General features: G+C 34.8%; 1 protein-coding gene across 1 annotated transcript in view; it reads right to left on the bottom strand.

Annotated features, from left to right (window-relative positions):
* Positions 1-17,057, bottom strand: part of LOC136039370 (RNA-binding protein 5-like) — a 145,128-nt gene that overhangs the window by 25,297 nt on the left and 102,774 nt on the right. Inside the window, exon 15 of the mRNA XM_065723046.1 lies at positions 15,043-15,195. Coding sequence (XP_065579118.1) covers positions 15,043-15,195 — 153 coding nt within the window. The remainder of the gene's footprint in view (positions 1-15,042; positions 15,196-17,057) is intronic.

The following is a 17,057-nucleotide window of genomic DNA, read 5'->3' as shown; positions in this document are numbered from 1 at the left end:
GTACAACAGAACACTAAATCCTTTTGGCCCAGAGAAATATCCCACAAACTTCCGAGCCAATCACACATCCAACATCAAAGTCCCTTTTTTTAACGCAAAACATGTGCTTAAACATAAGTGACATTGCGAAATTTACGGTGCTTGTCCCTAGGGCTAGTAGGGATTGTCATACATAGAGGAATAATAATTGGAATTTTTGAATATTTTGAACAAAATGGCTATATAAAAACTTTCATCGGATGTTTTTGGAGGTTATAGGGAATAAGGTAGCCAAAAAGGGCAAAGGAGAGGTGCTGGTTACCCTTAATTCACACTTGATCTCGAAAAGAATGATATAACTTTCAATTACTAATCTATTGAGTCTCCCTCCTCCGAAGTTTCTATGATCACTCCTTCTATAAGAAGTGAGCCTGCGAAAAAACACAACACTGAAGGTTTATGACTATTTGTTACTGGCAACGTACTATATGGCTCTTTGTTACTGGAGCGCTACCTCTGTTAGTCTTTTTCCAAGGCATCCCTGTCGTTTCTTAAAAACTAGGGTAAGACCATGGGTTTACTGAAAACTTGATCAACTATACTTAATGATCGAACTACTTGATAAAAATACTAAAACAAAATAAACCGAAACAATAGAACTTTTTAAAAATCAAATGAGTTTTTCTGAAAACTGGCCCCGGCTACTTTCTTAGTACGATTTCTGTAAAATTGGTGATACTGTATTTTTCTTTTTTTGTTTCATTTTTCTGCATTTTTTCCCGAATAAAGTTGTTATAAAAGCAGGCAAGTCAAATACAATAATAGACCTACCACACAAAGATTACACATGTTGCGCACTGTTACCGTCTCTTAGTCCTGAAGAGTCAAAATGGTTTTAATTTCCAAGGTTACTTTTTCCACTTATGACATAGAGATAACAGCTTTCTGAAACTCTTTTATATTAATGTGATCAAAAATTTTGAAGTAGACAAAGAAATCTCAAAGGACCACCATACTGCATAAATATAATAACAATAATAATAAAAATAATAATAATATATAAATTGTAAATAAACTTAAAACCTATTGTTCTGGTATTAAAAAATTTTCGAATTTTAATCCATATTGGAGTGTTAATAATTCACTGCAGGTGATAGATTCTTTAACAATGGTTTCAGCTAGAAGAATTGAGTCTTTCGATTTTGCGACAATGTATACTAATTTATCACTTAATTTAGTGTTTGATAATTTAAAAACTGTTATAAAGAAATCTTTCCTCTTATCTAGTAAAAGGTTCTTAAAAATAGACAGTTATAATAAAAAAGCCATATGGACAAACTGCTTTAATACTACAGTTAACTTGAGATGTTACAGCTTGGATATGATTTTTGAGTTATTGGAATTTGTTTTATACAATACTTATATAAGATTTGGGGGTGATTTGTACAAGCAAATTATGGGAATTCCCATGGGGGGGAATGCCAGCCCATTTATAGCTGACTTGTTTTTAAGTCAACTAGAATATAAATATATGATGGATAAGAATAATCCAATTAATTTAAAACATGCTTTGTCAAATAATAAAAGATATTTAGATGATATTTTGGTCTTAAATTGTAAGGATTTCATTGATATTTCTAAAAATATATATCCATCAGAGCTTATTCTTGAGCCTAGTCATAGCGCTGGTCATGAAGATCATTTCTTAGATTTAAATATTAATATTTGTGATAATAATAAATTAAGTTTTAAAATGTATAATAAAACGGATGATTTTGATTTTGAAGTGATTAGTTTCCCATTCCCTGAAAGTAATATACACTCAAATATCACATATTCAGCGTTTTTCTCACAGTTACTTCGTTATGCAAGGATTTGTAGTAATTATATTGATTTTAAAAATAGATGTAAAATCTTAAGCCAAAAATTGATATCAAGAGGTTTTTCTGCAAATAAATTAACTTGGCAATTTAAAAAATTTAGTTTTCATTATAACGAACTTTTAACTAAATATCAAAAGAATTATCTAGAAATACTTAAAGAAATTTTTAACTAATTTCGGAGGTTCGAGAAATGTTGTCACAGCGCCATTTATTTTGAATTGCATTTCTAATTGAGCGGAATTTTTTAAAAATTAGCCACATGGTAAAGTTGAATTCTATAATTGTTTAGTTCATTCAGGTTTTTTGCAATGTGTTAATATTTGTGATTTGGTAAAATTTATAATATTTAGTTTACCTATTGTTGCTAAAGGGAGGGATATATTAACAGGATAAGCTTGTTTTGGTTTTACTTGGTTGTTTTACATTTGCTGTTTTTTTTTTTTTCATGGGCATGTACTTTGGGGGTGATACCTGACGCGGGGATGCCATGGATATTCTGTGGTAGCCACAACACTGTGCTGGGTAGAGAATTTAGAGTGGCGAAACCCTATATAGGCCAGTGTATTCTCCTGATGAGCCCTTATGTTGGGTGTTGCCTCTGAATTATTTGTCTATATTATTTTTTCTATTGTTCGGTAAATGACGACTTATACTTATTGACGACATGACTGCCTGTCCATGGATTATTCTTTATGGTTGATTGTGTGTGGCTATGCTGTTTGACCTATGTGATTGTATGGATGAGTAGGGTTAAGGCCTCATTCAAGTGCTGGTCTATATTAATCACTAATTTAGGAAAACAGTCTTCCTTTTCTCCTTCTGTCTCTTTTTTTTTTTTTTTTTTTTTGTGTTTGTGCTGTAGCATTGGTGATTTCTCTTTTCATGATATATATATATATATATATATATATATATATATATATATATATATATATATATATATATATATATATAAATAGAGGATGGATCACCATAATTTTGACATCTTCTGTTGCCAAGTCTTTCATTCAGATCCCATCTCAACACCGAACAATATAACAAAAACACTATTATTTTTTTTCCAATGAAAATAAAAAATTTGCCCACCAACAGCTAAATAATCGATAAGTAACTCTTGCCTAATACATCAAATTTAGACGATCCAATAGAAGAAGACACCAAAAAAAGCACAACAGAATCCATTTGAATAAAATTCAACCTCGACACCCACCAAAAAACCTTCATAATTATCAATCAGTTGACTCAGAAGTCCGTGGGAGGCCAAAAAATTAACAGCGACCCAAAGAAATGCCCTTAAAACGTGATTGATGTACAACAACAGGGTATAATTACTAACAAAGGTTAACTGGGTATTCAATTATAATGAGGCTTGGGTCCCTTCCTCAGGGCATAGCAATTTTGGGCGGCAAGGCCCCCAACGACTGACCAAAACAAAGAATTTAATTAACGGTTGCTTAAGTGAACCCGCCAATTTCTACATATTTTCCTACTGCTATTTTAAGGCAAAACTTTCAGACCAAATTTGGAACTCAAAGATGTGTATAAGAATTGTTATTATATGACGGCGTCCAAACTAATTTAATATCAGGTACGATTCATCTCGACATATCGATTGACTATCGTCTTGTTCTTGTTGCGAAAAACATTCCAAAGGTAAAGCTGATACTAATGTACCATCAGTCAATCTAGGCAAGAGGTCCCTTTTTTAGGGTATTGGCTTTTTGGAAAATGCAAATCAAAGTGGAAGAAGAAAAAGCAGAATTGTGATGTCAAAATATGAAGATTTAAGTAGTATTGCAAAAACTTGAAATTTTTTTTTAGCATAATACTTGATTAGAGAAGCCATCAAAATAGGGACATATTTTTCAGAGGCAAAAACTGCTGTCAAGCACCGTTTACGTTCGTTGCGGATGTGTTCGAATCCACTTGAAATTTGTTGTGGCCATAGCTATAGTCAAGAACCCCCCCAAAGATATTTTGGATCAATATATCTTTTCATTCAAGACCCTAGTAGACTACAAAATTCAAATAGTCAGGGATTCCCTGAACCGGGAAAATATTGAAGTCTGCATGCTCTTGAAATGTAAAAGTCAGTGGTCTATTAAGTCAGGGTAAAGATGTCCTTGGATGCACTTACATGTTTATCAAATTTAAAACCAATCAATGAACTTTTGATTTATCGGTTGGATCCGCATCGGACTTCTGCGGCTGGCTACCACAGAAGCTACCAATCGCACCCAAAAAAAAAAAAATATAATTCAATTTCCATTATTGTCAACTTCATTCTAGTCTACCGCCTGCCGTGCAGCTGGGCAGCTTCGCTGCCTCGTAAATACACCCAAAGCAGCTCGTTAGTTGCCAGCGTGTATCTTTATTACTCTACTATATGACTGGAAGCATCAATAGGGCCCTTCCCCCTCCAACGCTAACAACATCGTTTCTAGATTGATATGTCTGTAATAATTGCATTTTTATCTTAGCATAGAAATTGGTTCTTGCTGAAGATAGGGGTAAGAACTTAAATAGTGGATTTTGTTAAAATATTTACATATCATTGGAAAGCTAATTTTGCCCTCAAGATATTTAAAGATTTTATCTTGATATTCAGAGAACAAGTGCATAAAAAACAACAGCAACAAAACATAATTAATTAAATAAAAAGTAAGTTAATTCCGTTTGAATACAAAAAAACAGAACTACTTGGTTTATGACCACAGCTTATCAGAATTGAAAAAAGGAAGAAAATGATAATGGCACAAGAAGGCTATAAAGCTAAATGAATATAGCCAATGCCAAACAGTAAGGTACTACATAAACAGAAGTAGAATAGCATGTAGATATATATTTCTCTCTAAGTGAGTCATCTTTACAGATATACTTTGATCTTTTACTCTTGTTTTCCCTTGCCTGGACCAATTTATGAATCTGTAGAAGTCGTTAAAAGGAAAGAAATCCGCTTCCGACGGATTTCCTTTCTGCTAAGACCCTTTCTCAGGGATCCATCCACCCGTCACTAGTTGTCCCAAAAGATCTTTTTCTTTTCAGAAAAATGTCATTCTAAATTGGGAATATTTATTCCAGCCCTTTTTTTCTTTCTTGCAGAGCATGAAATAACTTATTCTCAATTTTTACAACAAGTGTTTTCTTTTAACGACCTTTAAAGAACCGGCCCAGAAAAAAAACCTATTGAATGAAAAGGAGATAAGAGTGATAACCTTTGGTAAAATGAGTGGGAATAAGAGGGAGAGGTATCTTGTTTCCAAGGATCTCCCCACTCTCACAAGCCGTCTCAAAAGTTTTTTTTCGGTGAATAAAGAGAGCACTGTAAACTATGATCTCTAAAGAGGTAGAGTAAAGAGAGGTAAAATCTGACAATCCCCGAACTTCTCTATTCGTTTGAAGTTATGGCTTTTTAATAACAATGTCTTATCTGTACTGTTATACGCTTCAGAGACAAGGTACATAAACCAGAAGCAAGAAAGGCAAATCTAAGCTTTCCAAAATATCTGCCTTAGGAGAATACTAAATAATCACTGGACTCAGAAAGCACCGAATCAATTAATATGAGATGCAACGTGACAACTGCTTGTGACCAACGTCATCAGAGTGGAAAGATGGAGGCATTCTGAACATTTTTTACGAATGAGCGACCAAAGGCTTCTGAATGCTGGCTTTTACTTACATCCACCAGACACCCATCAAAGAAGAAGGAATACAGCGCAACTATCAGGCAGACTAGCGCGGAATTAATGCCCATTTCCACCCAGAATGAGAGAACGTCTCAGCTGTAGCAAAATTGACAGATGACTGAAGACTCTTTCTTGATGTCCAGGGTGCCACTGCTGGCACAGGTGGAACTAAAGTCAAGGTAGAGTAATAGGTTAAAACGGATGCAAAATCTCGACAAAATGGAAGAAACTTTCCTGGATAAATGCTAGTCAAAATCTAACTAAGAAATAAATTTTTTGTCAATATTATGATTTTTCTTTGCCTAAAACAACGTCTAAAATTGATTGGCAAACAAGTATATTTATCTGAGTATAATTGTTATTGGGTTTTCGTATATCAAGCCTAGCTAATTGTAGAAATTTTGATCTACTGATCTGACCCTCCTAGAGATAAAATAAATGCAGTTATGATATTTGAGACCTTCTATGCAGCAAAGAGGACCGACAAATCTATCCTCACATGCTATCAAAGCAATATAATATGCTGTCGCTTGTGCACCTCTAGGCGAACTGACAAAGTATGTATAGCTCGACTCTCACGCACAGACACATGTCTAGCCAGACATTTACAGACCACTCCCGCTCACATGTATGCAACAAGCTAGAACTAGGCACCCAGTTTTTGAGCATAGAACTCTATGTCTAGTTTTTCAAAATCTGTCGATCAGAAAGCTTCTTTGTCACTATATTTAATATCTGTTCTTAAAAGTCGTTTTTACATTATTGTGTCTGTGGCTTGAATTCCTCCTTAAGCTTTAATTTCATGCTTAAGCATGGAACATTAAGGGGCAAGTCAACCTGCAAGTGAACACCACTTCGCAAAAAAATGGCGGTTCAACTATTAATAATTTTTTTGAAAATTTTTAACCAACTAAACCCTTTTTCCTAGATGAATTTGGACTCAAGAGGTCAGTTTTTCAATTTATAGGGTAACAGCACTAGAAAAAATATCTTAATAGCCTCCATCTTCCCAACAGAAACAACTCTGACCCATCCCCCAATAGGTGCAGACTAAATTACAGAATTTTGTGTTTTATCTCCATACTTTCCCAGCAAAGAAAATTCTGATAGAAAATACTTTTACTGAAGCATTATTCAAAGAAAAATTTGCATTGAATCACAGAAATGTCTCATTTTGTAACAAGAATTTACCGGGAAGATTCAATATTGAACCATTGGACAACACCAAAGAATTTTGATAGATTGGTCCATCATTTCTCTTTGAATGAAAGTTCCCTACAAATAAACTACTTAAAACTTGACTTTGAAATACAGCGAAAAAAGGAAAAAGTTAATAAAGATTATCTAGAAGAAACGTTATGATCCTATTTAAATTATATGATGTTAAAAGGCCGAATATGGGACTTTTAAAACCCAATATTTTGTAGGTTTTATTTCTGCGATATGATTGAATGCTCTGATGGCTTTATGGGGCAAGTACATTGGACAAATGAAACTTGAAAAAAAGAGACTTAAATAGAGGCATATACTCCATCTCTAACCTTTGCTTGATATTACTCAGATCTACCTGAAACTTATAGGACAATTTCTTCGAAACAGATGGAAAGAGGACAGATTTTCAGGGGTGTACGATATTTCCAAAGCCCGCCTAATTTCCACACAAAATTCGAAATATAGGCATGGTGCACCTTATTAAACTCAAATCAAGCAAGGACTATCAACTTATATAATGGGAGACAAAGGACTACGCTACAGTCTACCATCCGTTGGCCCAGCAACTTCTCTGCGTTGCCCCTTGACCAGGACCTGCTCTTCGGTACCCTGTCTGCAACTCTGAGATTAGCTTTCCTTATAATTGTACTGTATGACAGGAGGCATTATAAAATACATGAATTCTCCAACTCCGTACCGAACGCTTTTTAGCACAAAGGCGGGTTTATTACATCTTGTTTGGGAAGAAATAAAGTAAATACATTGAAAACGCATGACGAAAAATTTAGAATAAATCTTCAAATTTTGCCTTAGATTTAAATTGCCATGTAAAGTTTTAGTTCTTAAGCAAAAATGCTTTGAAACAAATTTACAAATATTCTTACAACGGTAATGAAACAATATCATGTAAATTAGAAGCGAATAAAGATTGTCTTTTTCAAAGAAAAGTAAAAAAGACCACAAAACAAGGAGACATAAAAATATACAATAAGTCAAACTTAAATTATCAGAAATTACCACAAACAAGACATATCCTCAGCCCCCAAAAAACTAGACTGTTATTTGCGGTTCACTGAAAAAAATTTACATTTTGGGATTAGTTTTTTATTTGTCATAAAAAAAATCATTCAAAATACTCATCTTTGAAAAAGTTGGAAAAATACAACATTTAAAAAATTATTTTTAGTTTTTATTTGATATATTTTTATGGTATTTTAATAGTGGTAATATTTTTTAATTTATAAGCTTTTCTGCTTTAGAACTAAAATACTTGATTGTAATTTTAGTTGTGTGCAATAATCTTTTATAGTAATTAGTTTTTGGAAATTTAATGCGAATGGGGAAAGGGATTATCAATCATATACATTAAAAATCAGAATAATCTTTGGTCTTCTATGAGTATAAGCCATTCTGACTCACTTCCTATGGAGCCCACCTGAATCTAGACGTATCTTATTTAATTATTTTGATGCGGAATCAAAGGGAAGTGACCACAAACTCAAAAGCGCAGAAATTGCCTTGGAATATCCTAGATAGGTACCTACAGGCAAAGAAACTGTCCTCAAGAAATGATAGCCCGTTGACATTTAAAGCCTGGGAGGCAATAAAATTTCAAGCATATCTGGGTAGTATCACCCCAAAGAGAAGAAAGAAATCCAGTAGCCTACCGTTTTCGATAGTCCATACTCTTTGTCCCCTTTCTCTAATAATTCGAAGCAGATCGGCGAATTTTCATGCAATAGTCAGAAAAGAGGCGCGTCCTTCTACGAAAAGGTGGTGCTCCGAAACACTCAGCCCTTAGCAACAAAACCACATTTGAGCAGAACCTATGCAGGTTGCAACAGGCCTGAACCGGAATCATAGGGATCTTTAGCTCGTAGATGGAGACAAGTCAGCCTATGATCCCTGCAACACCACCTCCATGTACAAGAGACTTTTCAGCAGAAACTTAGAAAGTATTTTTCTCTGATCGGCTTGAAACTTACATGGCAAGTACCTCCGTCAAATGGGACCGTCAGCATGAGAATTCATAGAATTTCACCTCTTCTCCAAACTTTGCACGTAAGTTCTCCGATACACCTGATGCTTATGGGACAATGCGACTAAGGGGACGAATTTTCAGAGGCGCAAGCCACTTCCAAGGCACATCTAACTTACAAACGAAAATCGAGATGTGCTAGAAGTTTGATAGACACAACTACAGTCCAAGATACTTTTACAACTTTTTTAACCATCCATGGAATCAAACTTTAATGGTTGGGGGATTCCCCAAACTATTTGGGCGTAGATATCTATCAACCAACCAATCTCGCGCGAATCTCAGTCTTTCATTTTTCGGTCGCTTCCTCAGAAAGCTGACAGATATGTCATATATCTCAGGCAATCAATCCTATGTAAATCAAATAAACACTTTAACAGGACAATATTATGTCGAACATCGTAACTCCTTTCAGAGGTGTTCCCCTTTTCTGAAATAATGCAAATTTTCAAATTGTAATAGCTTTTGATTAGCGACTTGACGAACTTCGCATATTTGGAATCAGCACCACAAGCAAAGCATTTTTGAAGCACATATTGCCATCTAGCTTCAATTTTTCCCGACTTTTGGTTTCTATTAACCAAATATCGCTCTTTATTTATCGCTCATTACCATGAGTACTTTGATAGTGAATTAAAATTGAAGAGTACGTGGAATCAGCAGAAGCAGTATCAACTTAGTGATTTTATGATTTATCCCATCCCTTAGTTATTAAATTTTGCTCACTATGGGATGAAGGTCACCCATTAATGAACCTCCACCAGGGCCGTATCCGGGAATTTTTTTTTTTTTTTGGGGGGGGGGGGGTTACAAAAAAAATTCAACAAACGCATAAAAAATTGTTTATGTTAATTTGTTATGTTTTTACGAATCAGACAGAAATTTCGGAAGGAGGGGTTGAAATCCCCTAACCCCCCTGGATACGGCCTTGGTCTCCACTAACACGAATGCACTGATAAATATGAATAAACTTTTTCGGAAAAATTGATCTAACATAGTAAAATAAAATAACAACATTATCATCAAACTCTATTGCAACAAGAATTTTACAAAAACATCATTTTCAAACTGTAGTTCCTCTATATAATTTATGTGTAAAATTCATGGCTCAAACAGAGACAGCCTTAAGGTTTATCCTCGTTTTTGAAAATAAGCCTTAAGATATAGAGAATAAAAGATGAAGGAACAGCTAAAAAGGGAGAACCTAATCAGAATTACGATTTAAAAAAAAATAATTATCAAGCACCCTGACGTTTGCAGGGTACCCTTCTGTCGTCACGATTGAAAGAACATAAATGGATCTCTACTGGCTCCCGTCAAATTAATTGACCGTAAATTCAGCCGCCAAGCGGATTCGAACAGACGTTACCACCTTGAGATAATGGCAATATCTTTTCGGGCAAATTGAATCCCAAACGGAAATGAAACATTTCTACAATAATTAATATCAGCGGAAGTATATCAGTTTTCTTTCGATTTTATGAGTCTTTTTCTCTAGGCAAGAACAATTTTCTTTTAAGAGCTTAGCCGACGCAGTTCTACTATGAGGTAAAAACATTTAAGCAATACAGGAATATTTAGGCCAACGACAGTTGCGACCTGGAAATATTACTTGGGTTAGCTCTCACTTTAGCCTTAAGAGTTAAGTCATTTCAGTGGAGGTCATAAAAATGCATCTGAGCACATGTAACGAAAATGTCATGCGTGACATTTTATTGGGTGTGATTTTATCAAGTCCGACATTATTGAAAATACACTTCGTCCAAAATACGACTTAATACACTTTCATGCGTCTTTAAAACCAGAGTGGGAAGATATAAAAAAGAACACATTTCCTTCTTCTAAAGATCGTACTTTTCATTCTAGAGCCCATTCAGCCAGAGGAAGATATTTGACTGCAATTTTATCCGATTTGTAAATACTCGCCCAAATTCCTGTGGCGCAAACTTACTAATAATACTTTAAAGAAAATAATAATTTTTTTGGTTAATTTCAAAAAACGATCCCAATATTCCTAGAATAAATTCCCCAGAACTTACACTAAGTTGGCTAAAAGCCAACACAAAATTCCTAACTTTGATATTTTTTTGGTTTTGCTAGGGAATAAAAGCTTCAGGGTTAACGTATCAGCCTCAATACCCTGCGGGTAAATTTGCAGGACTAACAGCTCAGGCTCCCGGATGACATTCTCAGAGTCCTGAAAATCAACTTCTGGAATCCTGAGTGTGTACACTCAGGACCCTGAAGTGGGTTATCCATCGATATAATATCTAATAACAATTCGCAAGTGGAAGTCCTGATTTTCAGGGAACATAGAACTGTACAACATTGAACAACAGCAGGAAAACCCCAATATTCGGAATTGGTTATAAAAAATTTAACTTTTGGAAAAATTTAAGAAGGTTACATCGGAAGAAATCGGGCAGATTTACTCGGAGACAGATATTTTCAAAGTGGGTAAGACGTTTCCCTTGTACTGGGGTTAGCTTAAGCATTTCATAGGTCAACTCAGAACGTTATATATATATATATATATATATATATATATATATATATATATATATATATATATATATATATATATATATATATATATATATATATATATATATATATATATATATATAAGGGTTTTCTGTTCTACATTTCAGTAAAATCCGACAACTGTTAAATTCCTCAAAATCTGACATTATGGAGCTATCATGGGATATCTGAGATAGCTGGGTGCATATTCCATATCCCATATCATGGGATAGCTGAGTATTTGGAACCTATCATGGGAATTTGCAAAGATTGCTCCAAAAGATCCAGACAATAGCCCCCCCCCCCTGCCAAGAAAAAAAAGGCATATTATGCTTAAAATGTTGGATATTATAGCAAGTTTAAATTGAGATTGTTTTTAACCAGGGGGAGGGGACTAGAGGGAGCTTCTATTTTCCTTCTTGCATGGTTCCTTTTAAAGTTTAAAAAAGGAATGGAGAACTTCAAAGAATTGTCAAAAAATAATGTACTAAACTGTTAAAGATAAAAACAATAAAGAGACAAAGATTTTTTTTTTTTTGGGGGGGGGGGGTCACAATTTTTTTCTATTTTGCTAAAACCAGAAGGCATCAAGTATTAATTTCCCATAATGAAGCGGAAAATATTAAAATGCTGACATTACTCGATATTGGCCAACACTAGCCAGCATTGGCCAGCACGAGTAGTTTATTTAATTTTTGTCCACGTTAGTCGGTGTTTCATCTGCAATGCTAAATAGATAGAGTTCTATCGTTTATAACAAAATTTGTTCCAATTTTTTCTAATTATAGCACCCCGGTTAAGTTTAGAAACTCTAGAAAATGACCTCCTAGGCAGTAACAAGAGTTGCTTAGCCTGAAAAAAACATTGTTGTTCACAATTTTTCCAAGTAGAAAAAAAGGCACGCTCTCTGTTTTTCTGTCTTCATTCACGTAAACTGTTTCTTGAAAAAAACTGAATCATCTGAGAAAAAAAAGGCAGTGCCCGTATTGAGCTATACTAGTTATCAAAATGCAGTTTCTACAAAAGAAAGACCCCTCTATGAAACATCCTGTTCTTATATCAAGTACCGAAGCAATTATTATAATTTATACATAACATCGTTCTTCCATGACCATTTTTTACGTGTTCTATCCAAGCTGGGGGACTGTTTTTCCCTTACTTCTGAGACTTAGTTTAAATCATTAGATTTTTTAGCCAAAATTTACCAACACACAAAGGTGTCCCGTCCCATCCATAAGCATTCAAAATCCTTATAATTACACCCTACCACAAATGGAAGAACAAATAGAAAAAGTGAACATAAAATAAAATCTTAGAATAATCTATCGATGGATCGAAAATCTATCGATTTTCAAATCAATTCTAAAGTCATGACTTCCGAGTCAATAAAGCATGTAACAAAAAACCCAAGGAGTTGACTATAGTACATCATGTATATTACACCAATGGGGTCACAGAAGCAGGACAGGATACATGTAATTAACAGAAGACGAGGTTGCAGCCAAAACGGGAGGATAGGAAGCACTGGCATAGTGTGGGTACCCAGTATACAGAGGATGACCTCTACTATAAGGCGACCAGTTGTGCGAATCATCTTGATTCTCCATGTACGTTTTTTACGTGATAATCAGAAACCAGTAAAGAACAAATCTGTCAGCACATTTTCCCCTTTTAATGTTTTTCTTTTGAGATATAAATTGACTTTCCAAGTCGAATCCTTCTACCATTCCAACCTCAATAAGGATCAATTAAATTTTCAATATGCTAGACGGATTATCTCCGAAACTCCACTCGCTGTGTAAACAAGGAGGAGGGCGAAGAGGGAGGAGAAATATTCCATAAAACCAAGCAAACAAGAACAGTACACTTTAAGTTAAATGTTTTTCAAGTTTTTCTTTCGGCAACATCCTTTTGAACAATATTACGAGTTAACCCCCCTCCCCATCCCACATAAAGAGATCATTCGACTTATTACTAATACGATAATATGTTAAATTTTAGCACCGGGGTAACCGGGGTAACCGGGGGTACATATATTCGGCGGATTACATATGCCATTCAAATCCCTCTCTACGCCATTGGCAGGAAATAAAAGCTTATGTACACCTTGGTTAGATACTACACAGCCCCTTCTGTAGCAAAATCAAGGTTTTTGCATTCCAAAAGAGTCAAACTATTGGTGAATACTTCACAACAAATTACGATTCATTATGGAGGTGTTCAACCCATTGTTGACTAGCTTGATTAGCGGGAGGTCTCGGCTTTGGTGCCTTGATTATAAATCAACTAATGCAACAGCTTTTGCCTTGGTACCTGCGTGGATCTAATTAATAAGGCTGCCTCATGTCAAAAAAAAAGAAAGATATGCCGTTTTTCAATTTCCAGGTCTTTTTATAGACTGTGGGTGAACCACCAGTCCCTATTGATTTCAATTGAATTTTAAAAAATCCTAACAGCTGAACCTTTCAGAGGCCCACTCGACCTAATCAATCAAACATGTTCTAAAAGCATTGACTATTACAGGTACAGGATTACATTCCATATCCTTAATTATTTATTTCAATCCATTTTACAAAACATGCAAACTACTGTCGCCAGATCAACCTGACTTGGTTTTATAATAGTAATAATAAAAAAAAGCCAAAAACAATAAACAAAATTGAAAATGAAGATCCATTGCTGGTTTTGACGGTTCAATCATATTAAAGTCATGTCTCACTTTTTCACACTTCTAAGAAAATTGTCAAATACCCTTAGCTGGAGGATCAGCAGAGCAACAATATGGGTTCAATCAGGCTTTGATTCCTGATTTACATTGCCTATCTGATCCTCCCAACTTAGCATACGGTTTTTGGCAATTCCCTCAAAAGTTTCACAATGTCACATAGAACCTTTAAGTATGACAGCGACAAAATGCCTAAAACTCTCTGGACATTCCTCACGCGAATAAGAATGGAGATTTCCATTCAGTGCATTTTTAGGTGGACTGGGTCAAATTGACTTCAAACAATGAGTATATTAAACACGTGTCTCTAGCCTCGCTTCTGTGCCTATGGTTTACATAAAGCAACCGGGTGTGTAATTCCTTGGTAATCATCTATCTTCGGTATACGGTATGTTCTCGGCAATACTCACCGTTGCCTTTATTAGATGCAATAATTAAAAACAAGCTTATAAAGAATGTTAGTTATTCTTTGAACATCTAAATGAATATAGGAGAGAAGACACCTAGTCTTATAATGAGGAATAGAATAAAGATCGGCCTTAAGATTGTTTTTTCTTTATTCTAGACTGGTTAATGCCCCTCTTTTCACTAGAGTACTTTATTATTTCGCACCGGCTTCATAATAAAAAAGGATTAAAAGAAACTAAGTAGAGTTTGTCAAAAACTTGAGAACCTGTAACGGACCCAGAGCCAAAGAACCTCAGAAACCTGAGGACGTAAGAATCTCACAAATCAGAACCACAAAATCTCTCTCAGTGGAACTTAAATGCAAATTCGTCTTTTTGAACATGCATAATAGTGACAGAACAAATATCTTAATGTAAACATTGAGACATTTGAACCCTTGCCGAAAAGTGTCAAACCTTCAGCAGGGTAGAAGATATCTGGTCGTATTCCAGTTCGTAACAATACACGACCTTTTGAAGATAGATATTCTCAAAAGGAAGAGGCAAATGACACAAATCTGACACTACAAGAAAAGTAAATTTTTACCTCGATAATATCAACACGACCTTGATTGGTTTTCCCCAACCCTGTTCCAGCTTGCCATCCCATTTTTTGTAGAAGTTTACTACCAATATTGTCGTTGGCTATTGGAGCCGATGGACCCTCTGCGCCACTTTCCATAGCGGCCATATATTTTTCCTAAAAAAAAAGTTTAAAGTCAAGATACAAATTGGTAAATGAAACAGAGTTATGCCTATTCTTTACCAGTCATATTAAAAAGGATACATTTCTTACTAAGTATAAGAGGCATGCTCATGAATGGAAAGAAAAAGGACAAGAATTAGACATGACAAATGCGACAAACAATTTGCAAATATCAAAACAGAATAATGGAAACACAGAAGAAGTTCATAATATTCACATTGGTAAGTTAAATTTAAACCGAAATTAAAGTTTGTACTCGAAAACAACGGTTAAACTAGGTTTACGTCAGACTTCTAACTTCTCAAAGAGGAAAGAAGAGAAAAAAACATGGAGCTAAATAGGAAACCAGTTAGATAGGGTTATATCATCTTAAAAGAAACGAAGGATATTATACGAAGAACTTACCACTAGTTCTTAGTTTGAATACAAAACTTACCACTATTTTGTTTTGAATATTAAAAATAATACATATGATATTGAAAAAGGACCGGAAATAGATGGTTAGGGCACGTTCTGTAGATGAAGGATCTCAGATTGCCAAAAATTGCCCTTTTCGATCAACCGTTTAGGGCTAAACGCAAAGCAGGTCGTCCTCGGTTGGGGTGAGAGAATGCAAAAATTTAAGGGAAATAGGAACTTCTTGGGAAGGTGTAAAGAGGGAGGCTTTGAATAGATTTGAATGAAGAAGCTTTCGTAGCTGTGTTGGCCTCAGGCGGCTTGATGCTATGGTGAGTTGTTAGTAGTAACAGTAGAAGTGTTACTGGTAGCATAAAGCTAACATGCTTCTGCAGCAGTAAGTTACCATATTAAAAGCAAGAACTTCGATTTTTTATATCTTCAGTAGTTATCTTTAGAAAAATAAAAAGTCGAACACAAAAACGAGTTAGAACAAATTTGTCAGCTTTTTTCCAAGCAGAATAATTATAACGTTATTTGACTGTGTCAGTTTTGACTTGGTCCTTGAATGAGTCACCTTGAATTCCACCTTTATATGGTGTACATCTTTTCCGTCTCGATGGCTAAAATTTAAAACCACTGAACATATATCTTAAGGCAGGTGTGACCTGTGAAGTGGCAAATTAGAGAGATCTAATTCTGGGAAATGTACTATGTTCCGAATTGGTTATTATACCAAAGAGGTGCTGAAATTGAATTAGTATATTGAAAAATAATATATTCTCATAAAAATTAGTTTAAAAACCGTTTTCTAAAAATAAGATATTCAAAGATAAATAAAGATCGATACCAAAACCTTAGACAAATGTACATAAAGTGTACTAAGTCAAACTTAAAACGAACAAAAATTACTATTAATAAAAAAGATAAAACCTAAAACATACAGAATTTAACATAAATAATCACATTAGACCTAAAAAAAAAAAAGGAATATGGATGAATAAACAAAACTACAATTGAACAGGAATAAAATTAATAATCACGTCAGAGTTGTAGCAAATAGAAATTACAATAAATACGAGTATGCCTATTGCCCCACAAACCCCCTAGGGATGGGAATATGATCCTATCAAACACTTAGGCGAATCGAGATGAACATTTTTTGGTGGATCAGAGACAACACTTTTTTAAGCAGCCCTCCCCCTTCTCCTTTCAACCCACAATTCAAGATTATAGGTTCACTTGGTCCCCGCGATTCCAATGAGTGCCTCAATAGGATCCCTTATACTGTTCCCAAAACACGGCTGATATGCTATTTAGATAACTTAGATATAGTGACCTTCGATTTACTTCATATACTATACCATGGACCGATACTAGGTTCCACAGGAGTTTATAATGTAAAACTTCAAGGCATCCCATCCACACAAAAAGTTTGAAGTCAACTTTGTCCCCCAGCC

This window comes from Artemia franciscana, chromosome 19, assembly GCF_032884065.1.
Source record: "Artemia franciscana chromosome 19, ASM3288406v1, whole genome shotgun sequence".
NCBI lineage: Eukaryota > Metazoa > Arthropoda > Branchiopoda > Anostraca > Artemiidae > Artemia > Artemia franciscana.
Note: the sequence above shows the minus strand (reverse complement) of the source record. Positions and strands in the feature narration are given on the sequence as shown.